Source organism: Labeo rohita, chromosome 24, assembly GCF_022985175.1.
Source record: "Labeo rohita strain BAU-BD-2019 chromosome 24, IGBB_LRoh.1.0, whole genome shotgun sequence".
In the NCBI taxonomy this organism is placed as follows: domain Eukaryota; kingdom Metazoa; phylum Chordata; class Actinopteri; order Cypriniformes; family Cyprinidae; genus Labeo; species Labeo rohita.
In genome coordinates this window covers 29,032,531-29,047,754 of record NC_066892.1, presented here as the reverse complement: position 1 = coordinate 29,047,754, position 15,224 = coordinate 29,032,531, and the positions used below count along the sequence as shown (strand labels likewise).

Here is a 15,224-nt window from a genome sequence, read left to right as displayed (position 1 = left end):
CAAGCCAGGTGTGGGCAGCGTGGGGAAGTAGGTCAGTCATGAAAACTCCATTTTTAGAAGGTGTAGTAACTAAATAAGGAGACATTTTTAGTTTAGCAGCTCACCTGGAGGAGTGCGGTCCATCTGCGCACACACACACACACACACACTTCTGAAAGCCTCTGACGTCGCATCACTCCGCTGGATTCATTATACTGAACATGACAGTAGCAGATGTAACGTATCTAATTCATTTTATTTTGCTAGCATATGCCGCACGCACTAGCAGGATGCCTTGAGAAGTGAAATTGAGATATGAAATGCACCCTGGGAGACGAGTAATTCTCTTCTCTTGCACATTCACTTTAGCAAGCTGTCAGCTTTCATTGCACCGATCGGAGTGTGATATTCATCCAAACTTTTCTTGAAAAGATTCCATTTTGCCTTCATAGCTGTTTGGATGGTGATTCTACCATGATTTCTTTGGACACGTACTTTGTTTATACCAAGGTGATCTTAAAATGTTCTTGATCATGTACACACCCCTTTGTCATGAACATGCAAGATGTTCATGTCTTTCTTTCTTCAATTAAGGTTTTTGAGGAAAACATTCCAGGATACACAATCCCAGCTGAGAAATAATGATCGTCATTTTCAAAAAAAAATTAAAATTAGTATAATTTTTAACTAGCTCTGTAATGCGCATCTTCACACATTACATAATCAGCTTGGAAAGGTCACACACGGTTAGTTCTTCATCTGTTTACTCCAGTTCAAAAAGGTAGGGTACGGCAAAAAAATCTCCTCCAAAAACATAATTTTACTTTTTTTGTTTTTTCACATTCGCTTTGTAAACACTGGGTCAGTACTTCCACTGCGTCACATGTGTGTGATTACATAATAATAGCTGAGGTCGAGCTAGTGCAAGATGAGCATTTGTGGTTAAAACTATATCAGTTGTGCTTTTGCTATAAAAGACCCTTATTTCTTGGCTGAGATCGTGTAGAGCCTTTTGAAGTTGTGTTGAAATTGTGATTTGGACTTTCAACCCCTATTGGCTTTTCATACCACATCATTTCACAGCATGCACGATAAATCGCATGCGATTGCCATGTGCATCTAGTCAGTAAAGCCGCTTCTGTGATTAGTAGTAAATCTCCATCACATGTTCAGGTGGAGCGGCAATTAATACACAGAACCGTAGATCACTGACAAGCTACACAATATCGCGTTCATAATCGCAGATGAATCGCATTCGATTATGAACCCGATTTTGCGTAGCTTGTCAGGGTGGAATTTTTCAGTGTTTTGAAAGAATTTCTTCTGCTCACCATGGCTGCATTTATTTGATAAAAAATTCTGTAAAAATAGTGAAATATTTTTATAATTTAAAATAGCTGCCTTCTGTGTGAATATCTGTTCAAATGTAATTTATTCCTGTGATCAAAGCTGAATTTTCAGCATCATTACTCCAGTCTTCAGTGTCACATGAAATCATTCTAATATGCTGATTTGTTGCTAAAAAAACATTTCTGATTATTATCAATGTTGAAAACAGGTGTGCTGCACAATATTTGTATGGAAACAGTGATACATTTTATTTTTCAGGATTCACAGATGAATAAGTCGTTATTACAAGTGGGAAACTCGAAATGGTAAATTTGTTGAAATGAATAAAAAAAATGTTTGTAATGTACAATAAAACTATACAAGTTACATTTAATACAAAATATTATATTATTGTATAATTACCATAGAATATATAATGATACAGTTTACATCACCTTCAATAATTTATTAAAAACAGAAAAAGCTAAAGCACAATGATACACACTCTTTATTCGTCATTTTGTTGATGCAGAGTTTAAAAAACGTTGAATTTTATGTAAAAAAGAAAATCGTCATCTTGTTCCGACCAAAGTGACTTGAACGCACCTGATGTCGTAATGACGACTTGTCAACTCGTAAGAACGTCCCAGGAGGAATCGAACGCAGCATTAGTTCCAGCCTGTGAGTTCTGTTTTTGTCGGGTCTACCAAGTTGTGTACGTGCGTCTTCTTCTGTTCCTTGTGTGGATTTTCCCTGTAGTTTTGGATTTATTAAAGACTGTTTCGCTTATCCACACCTCCATCGTTCCTCCCAGCACAGTTCATGACAGTTGAAGACCAACTTGCAACACCCAAAACACAAAGACATAATAATAGAGAAATATCCTCACTCAGGAACCTTCACAGGAATCAGAACATAAGCCAACTGCAGAAATACAGACACATCTGAAACGGTTTGAATTCTAAAGATGATGAAGTCCATCCGACTCCCTGACTCCCTAACTGCATGATGGCTAATTGGTCTGATTATGTAATTAGTATAGCAAAACCAACTCCTGCAGCTTCTCATTTCTGCACTCATTGTGAGAGAGTGAGGACATTTTCTGCTGGTTTTCCTCCCCAGGAGTGTGTAAGTCCACAAAGTCTTGAGCTTCACGTCATTGTGTTCCTCTGTTTCTGTCTCTCGTACAGCGGAGACGAAGGTTTGCTTCAAATATTATCATGGTTTGAGTGGAGCGCTCAGAGCCACGACGCCCAGCGTGACGGTGCGAAACCCCTCTGCCAATGTGAGTAAACACACACACACACACACATACACACCCTTGGTTTTGGTGTTTGTGCTTAAATCGGTTGTGACACATGAGGTGACGCGGGTCAGGAGGGGTCAGGGAAGAGGCTGACCTTATGACAGCTGGCAGGACGTCCATGTAAACTCAGCATTAAACAAACCCCTCCAGCATGTTTGCTGTCACAGTGATGATGAACTGACTCCAGACGAGCTGGATGTGATGCTGAAATGCTACTACAGAGTGCAGGGGTTACGAACAGGCTCTGGACTGATGCTTTTAACTGTGAAACCGTTTTATGGTTGGGACATTTATTTGTCTTCATGAATGTGCATTTGACGTCTCAGGTTGTTGATTGAACACAGATTATGTAATATCATCATTCAAAATTTTGGGATTTGTCAGATATTTTAATGTTTTAAAAGCGATCACTTACCAAGGCTGCATTTATTAAATTAAAAATACACTACAAATTATAAAAATATTATTAGAATTTAAAATAGCCATTTTCAATGTGAATATATTGTGAAATATAAATGAAATCTGATTATTAGCAATGATAAAAATAGTTGTCCTGCCCAATATTTTTGTAGAAACTGTCATACATTTTTTTTATTAGAATTCACAGATAGATAGAAAGTTCAAAAGAACAGCATTTATTTAAAATAGAATTTTTTCATAGCATTATAAATGCATTTACTGTCACTTTTGATCAATTTAATGCATTCTTGATGAACTCTGAAGTATATAATATAATAAATAACTAATATAATAATATAATATAATATAATATTTTTAATTAATGATTGAAATATGCAATCAATATATACTGTATATACAATATATAATATTACTGTTGTATTTCTGTACTTTTTATTTATTAAGTATATATGTGTATGTATGTATATATATATACATATATATATATATATATATATATATATGCTTGTTTTATTTTTTTACTCTGTGGTGGAATAGGCTTTCATACCTAAAATAAAATAAAATAAAATAAAAAGTTTAGCTAGAAAATGTCACAAATAATTACAAAGAATTGTCAAGTCATATATGTTTTTTTTATTGGCAGGTTTTATTTTTTACTTTTTTATTCTTTTTACTGTGGTGGAGTAGGCTTTCATACCTTAAAAAATAAAATTAAACCTTAATAAAATCAAATCAAATCAAATCAAATCAAATCAAATAAAATAAAATAAAATAAAATAAAATAAAATAAAATAAAAAAAATAAAATAAAATAAAATAAAATAAAATAAAATAAAATAAAAATTCACAAATAATTAAAAATAATTGTCAGGTCATTACATTAAATTTAACATGAACTTCTGAATTAGAATGAATGAATAAATGAATGAATGTTTTTTGTTTTTGTTTTTGTTTTGTTTTTTTGTAAAACATAATCAAATAATCTTTGTTTTACCTTTGGGGGAAAAAAAAGTTAATTAAATTACTGTTGTATTTTTTGAGAGTAAGTGTTATATTCCTTCCTATGAAAGCTTGTTTCTGCCTAATTCAATAAAAAGGCAATTATAATTTCATGTCTTTTGATGGCAACTTTTCATTTTTGCATAGATTTTTCTCATAATTGCGACTTTATATCTCACAATGTGAATTTATTTACACAAATGTTATTACTTTACGCTTCATCTCACAAATACTTTTTACTCTAGGCTTTATACATATTTATAAATAAAATAAAATAATTTAGCTAGAAAATTATTAGCTATGTTGAAAACATTGAAACTAGAAAGTTCAAAAGAACAGCATTTATTTGAAATAGAAATATTTTATAACATTATATGTCTTTATTGTCACTTTTGATCAATTTAATGTGTCCCAACTTTTTTAAGGTTGTTTTTTAATTAATAGTTGAATGGCTTTTACAGCTGAGCTGAAGTTTTAAGAAGTTATGAAGCTATTAACATAGACAGCAAATCTGAGAAATAGCACGTTCATGGTTTTAAAGTGCATGTTAAGAAAATGCAGGGTTTTTCACTGCAACTAGAATTACTGGATGATAATAAGTGGTTCTTAACTTGCGTTTTGACCGTTCGTCGCCACGTTTGCCCTTCTCTCGGCATTCATAAATTAGATTAAGATGTTGAATGGATTAAGGTCATTCCACCCAAGCACAAAAGACAATCATTACGCAATAAGCCTTTTGTATTGGATCAAACAGCTGTGTGACCTTACGCCGTGTGGACGGATCGATGAGACGGATGCAAACGTTTCTAGAGATCCCGTGTGAAGATCAGCTGTTAACAATCACGACTTTCAACACAAGCAACCCCTAAATAACCCTTTGTTAGCACTAAGCCAAAGCCAGAGATTGAGTTTCCGCAGCCCCGCTGCCTTTGTGCTGGCGTGGTCTCTAGAAATGCTGAGAGCCAGAAAACTTGATCTCAACACCAGTGCCCTTTCTCGGGCGTGCTGTTTAAAAATAACCTCGGCGGAAGCAGGGGCGGAAAAGCCTGGGATCAGGTACGGAGATTGGGATAGCGAGGAAGAGCCGCGGACACGCCGATGGATGGCAAAGCGAGGCTGAGAGGTCTTTATGGACGTGCTCCGTTAGCCAGGGCTCTGATTCTGAATTATCACGGACCGATGTCGCCCGGTCGGACCGCGAGGAGGAAGAGGGAGGACGCTCTCACCTGGATACCTGGCTGGGTCAAGGTAGCTGCTATGATTGCGTTTGGTTGGATAGGACGCTTCTAGAGCTGCTTCTAAGAGTTGTTTTGCTGCGATTCTGTGATTTGTAAATGTTCTGCTTGACATTGCTGGAAACACTTGAGACGTTTGCAAGTGAGATTTCTGGCCGCTGCAGTCGAGCTGTTTACTTGACTTTCATTTTTGCCTCGTTTCTGCATATGTGCATATATTCAGCAGTTTTATCCTTGAATGCTTTTAATTGGTCAGCACTCCAATTTAGAGCTCTTAACACACCTGCAGACTTCTGCGGATAATTCTTACTGATCATACAAAGTAATATTGCAGCTTTCTATGAGTTAAAGGGTTTATTGTAATTAAAACAAAGATTATTTTAGTACATTTTGCACTGGAAATACTATTTTAGACTTCAAAATGTCACATTTAACTCAGTGTGTTACTTGTCTTTGTAGTTAAGTGTGAAATTTTTGAGTGAAAATTACTTATTAATTATAGTAATTAAATTTAATTACTTATTAATTATAGTAATAAATGATAAACTACTTACTACTTTTTTTTCAATGTAACTGGGCCCTGATCCTCAAAATAAATGTCTCAAATATGAAATAAAATGGGGTTTATTTTATTTTATTTTATTTTTAACATTTCAGGTTTAAAGATTAAAAGAATATTAATATTGTAGATTAGCAAAAGTTTGCAAAAGTTATTTATGCTTGTTAGATACAACAGTAAGTAAAAAAAATAGCAATTTAATTTATTATTTTTGTTTAACCACTCTATTAAAATTATTATTATTATTATTATTATTATAAATATTACACATATTATTATTATTATTATTATTATTATTTATTGTTTCATTAATTTATTTTTATTTTTTGCTATTTTTAAGGTTTTTCTGCTCCTGACATGACATTAAAAAGTGCTAAAATAAATACAAATAAACTCAAAATAAAGTTATCACTTCCAGTGGAATGTATTTTTTATTTTTGCATTTTATTTCCAGTGTAACTGGGCCCTGATTCTCAAAATAAATGTCTTAAATATGAACTAAAATGTTTTTTTGTTGTTGTTGTTGTTGTTGTTGTTGTTTATTTATTTAAATTTAATTTAATTTATTTTTTTTATTTTACTTTATTTTTAACATTTCAGGTTTAAAGATTAAAATAATATTAGTGTTGTATATTAGCAAAAGTTAGTTATGTTTTTTTTTTTCGGTATTTAACAGTAAGTTAAGATTTTAGTAATTTAATTTATTTTAACCACTCTATGAAAATTATACTGTTTTATTATTATTATTATTATTATTATTATTAATGTTTATTTATTTATTTATTTATTGCTATTTTAAAAGTTTTGCTGCTGCTGACATGGCATTAAAAAGCATTAAAATAAATACAAATAATCTCAAAATAAAATTATTATTACTTCCAATGGATTATTTTAATATATTACATGGATAATAGATGGATATTTTCTATAAATTCATATATACCAAATATATATATATATATATATATATATATAATTAATTATAATTACTTAATAATTACTTAATTATAGTGTAACTGGGCCCTGATCCTCAAAATAAACTCAGTCTCAAATATGAAATAAATTGGGGTTTGTTTGTTTATTTTATTTTATTTTATTGTACTTTTAACATTTCAGGTTTAAAGATTAAAAGAATATTAGTGTATATTAGCAAAAGTTTGTAAAAGTTTTTTTAGACATTTAACAGTAAGTTAAATATTTAGCAATTTCATTTATTTAACATTTTAAACCACTCTATTAAAATTATATTTATTATTATTATTATTATAAATATAATTTTTTTTTTAAATTTGCTTATTTATTTATTTATTTATTTATTTTTTAAGATTTTGCTGCTGCTGACACGGCATTAAAAAAATCACTAAAATAAATACAAAAAACTCAAGTTAAAGTTATTGTTACTTCCAGTGGATTATGTTAATATGTTACAGGATGGATATTTTCTATAAATTAATATATACCAAATACAGAGTACATAGTAAACAGCAGTGTTGAAGGTAATGCATTAATCAGAGTACTTTTTTAAGTAATTAGTAAAGTAACGCATTACTTGTCAATTATTTGTATTTTTAAAATACAAAACCAGTGTGTTTGCTGCTGGCCTTCAATGATCCAATGTAACCATACTAATAAGCAAAAATGGCATCTGATAAACATAACATTTGTGTTATTTTATTTTTTATTTTTTCTATTTTATTCTCCTACATTCTATTCTTTATGAAGTCTGAGAAGCCTGAGGAAATGGACGGACCTTTGCCAAAAATATAACTTTTTTATAGTGAAAACAAACAAGCCCAGGCCAGATGAGAAAAAGTAACGCAAAAGTAACGTAACACATTACTTTCCATTTAAAAAGTAATTAAGTAATAAGTTACTTTTTAGGAAGTAATGCAACATTGTAATGCATCTTCCCTGACATTGGTAAACAGTGCATTTTTTAAATTATTATGTAAGTTCACTGTAAGTTGCTGTAGAATGTACAGCAATAACTGAGAGAATCTCAAAATGGACATTGTGTTTGAAAAAGTACATGAATATTTTAAGGATGGAGGACTAAAGCCATTGTAAACATTTCATGTTTTTGCTCTGTGACATGATGTTTTATAGTCCAGCTGTAGTCTGTGTGATTTCACGGCCCCAGCATCCCTTAACTTGTCATCCAGACAGACTCTGCTGGGATTTCGTGGAGTTTGGGAGCAGCGCAGGCGTGTAGCTTTACGATTCTGAAGGTTATCGGCTCACTGACCTTTTAACAGTCCGAGAGAGACCTTTTCGAGTCAGGACGTCTTCTCTGCGTTTGGTCGCTCGTCATCGGGTCTCCGGAGCTGGAGCGGGACGGGCGCAGATTTCTGCGCTATTGTTCACTTTGTCCTTTAGTATCAAATGACTTTGTGGACGTAGTCAGCAGAACGACGCCGTTCCTCCGCTGGCCAGGTGGAAGCTGTCACGTCAGACTGATGCAGATGAAAGAGAGCTCTGAGTTTTTGTTTGGATGAGAACAGAGAACAGCGTATAGTTCAGACAGACGTGATGGATGGTCGAGCGCCTTCTAAATAGTTTGTTTTGTGCATACGGTGTAATTTCAGAGTAATGCAATATGTGCGAGTCGAGTGAAAAGAACTCATTTGGGAGCCTGAATAAAAATAGCTTTGGTGGGCATGTTTTTCGATGAAGTATTTGCCTTTGTTTTTTAAGAGCTGTTGTGGAAGTGATTTTTTTAGCTGCCTTATATGAAAATGTTATATGCCTTATATAAAATAATTCAAGCAAAAGTAAAACACTGGGGGCGAAAAAAAAATTGACAAATTTTATGTGTTTACATTTCACATAAATATTCTGGCAACCACTGCAGACAATTTTTATTTTATTTTATTTTATTTTATTTTATTTTTCTGTAGAAGTGGAAGAATTTTAAATATATGTTAATGTATTGGATATGAGTGTTGGCACAACCAAATCATTGAATCATTTTTGATTCACTTTGATTCACTGAAACAGAGAGTTTGAACTGATTCAGTGAAGAGAATTGAACTAGCTAACTCTTTTGAAAGAAGTCTTTCAACTAGTCTGAACTAGTCTTGTGACGCAGCCTTTAGGAAGCTTAATGACCAAAGAACAGCCATATTAAAATCATCACAATATGGCAGTAAAATACTTACAAACATTTAATGATTGCTCAATATTTTGTGCAACATTAGGCAAAACATACATTGAGGATGTTTTAAGAAGTTCAAAGTTTACTTGATAATACTAAGATGTGATTTGTCCTGTTTAGTTGTGTGTTTGCACAGCTAGTATGTAGTATGTATTAGAAGTATTGGAAATGAACCGCTGCTTGTAGCAAAAATACCACCAAAATATACAAAAATTCCCAATAAATGAAAGACAAAGGGGCAAAAATGCCTGTGCACAATTAAACAACATATTAATGGCTGTCAAGATTAAAATAAAAATGTGAAAATAAATGAAAAGTCCCAATTTGCGGAATTACATTTAGATTGCGCTAAGCCTTATAACCAATCAAATGAGTTTCTGTTGAACTTAGGAATGCATCGGCCAATCAGAGGATCTTAGATTAGTCAGCGCTGACAATTCCCTCATCACAGACGATGATCAGATACAATGTAAATTAAAGATTCATTTTGTATCTTCAGTGATTATACTGGCTATTTTTGCATAAGTTGTGCTAGACTAGGCTGACGTCATGGACTGACATGTTTGTCCATGAAGCCAGAATGTGACATGCTCAAAACAAAACCAAAACATTTAGTATTGATATTGATATTAATAATCATTATTACAATATACAGAGAAATAATCTACAATAATGCCACATGAACTTTTTTTTACATGTATAATTTAGACACAATTTGAACAGTCTGTTGTTTTATTGACAACAGTTTAATATATTTATTAATTTAGCAATTGGGTAAATTACCACATTTTTTAATAGCTGGGTATGTATTTGACATTAAAGACAACGTATGTTTTTTATAATAATAAGGTTATTATAAAAATTGCCCTCACAAATGTAAACAATGCCTCTCAAAATCAATTTGAGGGTGAAATGTTTCAGGTATTTTCTGTAAATGTACAAGACTTCTGATTTATTATAAATAACTAGAAGAATCACGAAGACTGGTAAAACTAATGGCACTGAAAACCAGTGTGTTTATTTTTACAACAATACATAAAATACATAAAATAATACAAGAAATCCCGGTTTGTAACATCAAGCAGCTTAAATAACTATGAAAGTGCATGAAACCAGAAGCCTCGCACATCGTTATAAATGTCGGTGCGGCTCTTATGTTATAAATCAGCCGTAAATGTGTTTTTCAACGCTGACTCACTGTCCCACTGCTCTCCTCTCACGCCTCACACACACATTAGCATTCCTTCAGCATTCGGCAGACTCTCTCTCTCTCTCTCTCTCTCTCTCTCGCTCTCAGCTGTTTTCTGTTCAGTGGTTGCTTATATCTTCAGTGTAACTCTCGCGTGCAACACACACACACACACACATGCAGTAATCAGTCTGCTGTCAGCGTGTTCATGTGTTTTGATGACTGTGCAGCATCATGATGCAGTTTGCTCCTCTCACACTGGGACTGATGAATTCATATTAGCTCAGTTTCTACAAATTACATAGCTTTTATTAGATTGTGTTGATGTAGCACACATCACGCCGTATGATATCTACAGTCCTATGAAATCCATTTTACTTTTTCCCAAAAATCTTTTTTTTTCCTGTTTAAATTTTTCTGCATTTTTTTTTTCTGTTTTAATTTTCAAGACTCTATTTTAATGGGTAAATCAAAAAATATTAATCAAAAAGCACATCTAAATAACATGAAACGTACACAATTTAACAACAATTAATTATATGTTTAACAAAAATTTAATTTTTAACAAATTTTTAACTTTTTTCCAAAAAGTTTTATTATTACCAAATTCTGTGTTATCCATTAAGTGTCTGGATTCCATTTTCTATACATTTGAGTCATCAAGCATCTCTAATTAATTAAATTATATTTATTATTTTATTTATTTATTTAATTATTTTCAGAAATAGTGTGTTGTGTATTTACTTTTTTTGTTAAATAAATTCTGGTAAGTCATTTCTCTGGTAAATACTCCTCAAAATAATGTTTTAATAATAATTTTCCTATTAGTACTAGTACAGTTATTACATTGAGTAATACATTTCTGTCATAATTTCTTCAAGTTAAACCAATTTTTTATTTTGACGGGTTTCTGTGAAGACCTTTCAGTTTCTGTTTGTATAAGATATGATGATATTTTTTCTCAAAATAAATGGTCAAATGCTCCTTGAAGTTATTCTCAGAGCAGTTCTAGAGATTATGTTCATACGTTGCTGTGCTCATACTGTATATTGAGGTGGCAAATGCTGAAAACATGTTAAATATGTGTAGTAAACAAAACTGCACATCTGTGCCATTCATTCACACAGACACGCAGGACATGCAGGATTCACATTTAAATAGTATTTTTGTGGCTTAATATTCACAGACACCAGTCCACACTAGTTATACAGTAAATTCCATTTTTATGACTGGATTCCACGATTCTGTCCACGTTTTCTGCATTGTGTAAATTATAGAGCTCTAAATATGCAGAATTGATTTTGTGTTGGTATATTACCTAATAATGATAACATCTACATTAAGTGGTTTTATTAAGTCAAAAATTATTATTTAACATTGCTAAACACATACAATTTAGATAAAAATAATAACAATAAATAAATAAAAAAAGAAATAAAAAAAATCAGGAATTCAAACCAGACAAAAAAAAAAAAAAAAAAAAATGGCTCTACCACTTTATACAGTGAAGGCACTACTGTAGTACATCTAAAAACATTTGAACATACTTTTGAATTTGTGTTTTTTTTATTTTATTTTATTTTATTTTATTTTATTTTATTTTATTTTATTTTATTTTATTTATTTATATTTATATTATTTTTTATTTTAGGGCCGCAAAACTTAATCTGCAGTCTAGTGCTATCTAATGGAAAGTCATGTTTAATGCAAGTTTTATAATATACCATGCATTAAAAACTAATGCTAAAATTAATCTGTTGCCATTTTTATTTCATTGTACTTTTTGAGTCATTAAAAAAAATTGTTTTTCTGGTTTATGTTCATGTATGTATGTATGTATGCATGTATGTGTTTGTTTTATTTTATTTTAAATAAAATCTAGTGGAAATATCATGTTTAATGCAAGTTTTATAATACACCAAGCATTAAAAACTAAAGCTATTTTCATTTTATTGTACTTTTTGAGTCATAAAGGGGAAAAAAAAACAAACGTTTTTCTGGTTTATGTTCATGTATGCATGCATGTATTTTATTTTATTTTATTTTATTTCATTTTATTTGGCTCTGTGGTATTTAGTGGCATGTTTTAATGACATAAATCCATAGTGACCATAAAGTCATACATTTTTCTCATTGGTATCCTCTGGAGATTACACACAGATAAACATAAATAAACACACATCTGAAGACCTGACTGTCATAGACAGGTCTCTTTTGGACCACCAAAAACACCCTAGCAACCACAGAGATGTCCTGGCACCCCCCGTAGAACATTTTCTTCATAAAATCAAAATGAAATAATGACTATAAATACAAACAGCATCACCATGAGACTCTAACAAACAGATTGATCCGACAGGCTGAAGTAGGATTTGCGGTTCAATCCTCCACCTTTTGTGCAATAACCCGGTCTGGATCCCGCGGTGGCTCGTCGGGACGGTGGCGTGCGGTCGGTGCCAGAGTCCCGCAGAAGAGCAGCAGAGTCTCCGGCAGATCCGTTTAATCTGAGTAATCTGGGTAAAGATGTGTTCAGGCCAGCGGCGGCGCTCAGGAGGACGGGATTTGCATCTCATTTGGGTGCGAACGGATCCAAACACCTGCTCTGCTTTTCTTTCTGCCTCTGTTTGTCTCATTACACTCTGGAGGATGTTTGGACTCATTTGTAGGCAGTTTTCTGGAAGGTCTGCGTGTGTACGTACGTTACAAAGACTGGAAAGTAGGAGTTTATAGCAGACTGACTGAAATGAAGTGTTGAGAGGCGCTTCTGCACAAAATGTGTTTGTTTTGCTGTAAATCCCTTTGACTGTGATTCTGTGCACGTCGTCCTGTTGAAAAGAGGCGAAAGTCTTTGGCATAAAAACAATCCTCCTCGTCTCATTAATGAATGGACTGTTGGATTTCTAAAGAACTAAACAGACTAGACACAAAATCATGAAGCCTGAGGGCGTCTGCTGCAGAAGTTGCCAGTTTGGGTTATTATTAGTTTGCTTTGGGTTTGTTTGGGTCTGTTTTACTTTACCCACGTTTGTTTGGGGCTCCACTTTAAAGGCCCCAGCAGTGTTGTTTTAGTATTATTTATAGAATATTATAACAGTAATAATATTTTTAATGAGCTTTTATTTTTATATTTTCAGCATCCTTCCTAATTTAATTTTGCAAAGCATTTTTATTAGTTTTGTTTTTAATATTATTGTTAAGGACTGATTTATTTTTATTTCACGGCTACTTTTAATTCAGTTTTAGTTTTTATTGATGTCCTGTTAGTAATGTTAGTGCATTAAACTTATTTCAGTTGCTAAGACAACATTTCAGTGTTCTGATATTTTTATTTTATTTTATTTTATTATTTTCCCTGTTCACCAGTAGTATCAGTATTTATTGATGATTTATTTTTTTATTATTTTTTAATATTTCAGTGAACAAAAATGATTATAACTGTAGTTGTAATTAATGATTTTAATAGTTTCAGTCTGTGATAAAAATGCTGAGCCCCAGTGTCATTTTACTATCTCAAATAGTGTTTTTAAAGGAATAGTTCACTATTTTAGATATTTTTATTGGTTTCCAGTTATTAATTTTAGTTTGTCAAGTTTTTTCACTGAAATGCCAAGGCAACCTTTTAATTTAATTTAATTTAATTTAATTTAATTTTATTTTATTTTATTTTATTTTATTTTATTTTATTTTATTTTATTACCTGCATTAACACACGTGTTGCCATCTGCAGGTGGGATTTTTTACTGCACACAGACACAAGTTAATTAATAATTCTTCTGTCATCTGAAGATGGATGATTATATTTTTCCCCCCCTTTTCTTTCTTAATGGGTTTTGTGTTTTGTTCCATTTGAACTTTTATCTTGCAGTTTTCTTCAGTTTACAAGTGTTTTCTTCAATTTTCTTCCATTTAAGTGACTTATTTTAGTGTTAGCTGTAGTTTACAGTAATAACCCTGGAGCCAGTGTTCCCTATCAGCCGTACAGCTTGAGTTTTTCCTCTTCTGAGAAGTGCCGTCCCACGAGTCTCTGCCTCTCCTCCTTCCCTTCCTCTTCCTGGCTGCTGAATCAATGCGGTCCTAATGAATGCGCGCTATTGATTGGTGCCATGAGCCGGGCGTCTGTAATGGGCTTTAAGCACAGTATATCAGGCCAGACGCGGCTGAAATAAGAAACAGAAGAGGAAAGAAAGAAAAAATGGGGCGTGGCCTGTGTAGACTTTCTTCCTGTTCCTGTCCTTGAGTCATGTGATCAGCTGATTTCTGTCATTCTCTCTGAAAGGCGCTGAAGCCTGTCATCAGTCAGGAGCTTCCTCAGAGTCTGGGCAGCAGGAGACTCATCAGCTTCTCTCTGTCAGGTGAGTCAGTGCTGACATTTTATCTATCATCTATCTATCTATCTTAAAAAAGAGCATCTATAATGATATTGTGGCAAATACATTAGTAATGTTAGTGATGAAGTATAGGAATATGTAGTAGTGTACAAATACATAAACACATTCAAAGTAAAGGGTCAAAAGTGACAGTAAAGACATTTATAATGTTACAAAAGATTTCTAGTTCAAATAAATCGCCACCTTTTTAGGACTTTTTATTTAGAAAACAACAATCTCTCTAGGCTCTCTTGGTTCTGTAAGGTTGTATGTGTGAGCCAATCAGCACTTTGAAAGCACACAAGAGGACCAATCAGGATCAACTTTCTCTGTCATGTTGCTGGACTGCTCTGTAACAGCAGGAAAGATTAAATGTGAAATATTTTATTTGTAAAATATTTTTAATACATATAGTCAGTGAAACATTTTTCACTGTTTATTAAGGGTGTATAGTGTCGCTAGCGACCTGAGGTAGGCTGCTTAATAGTGTAAGTATATTATTTCTGCACAGCAATACTTAAATGTCTGATGACTCAATATGTGCAATTCACCATTTTTCCTCAAAGTGGCACTGTTTGACATGATGATGGTGTGATTTTCATTTATAATTATCGTATGCATAAAACTAAATATTATCATCTGCAACTGGATTGAATGGCTTTACTGCAGAGCAGTTACTGTATACAGT

General features: G+C 32.6%; 1 protein-coding gene across 2 annotated transcripts in view; it reads left to right on the top strand.

Annotated features, from left to right (window-relative positions):
* The window catches only part of LOC127155406 (E3 ubiquitin-protein ligase HECW1), an 80,008-nt gene that overhangs the window by 15,638 nt on the left and 49,146 nt on the right, over positions 1-15,224 (top strand). For both annotated transcript variants that reach the window (XM_051097579.1, XM_051097580.1), the window contains 2 exons: positions 2,499-2,593; positions 14,446-14,521. In XM_051097579.1, coding sequence (XP_050953536.1) covers positions 2,499-2,593; positions 14,446-14,521 — 171 coding nt within the window. The remainder of the gene's footprint in view (positions 1-2,498; positions 2,594-14,445; positions 14,522-15,224) is intronic.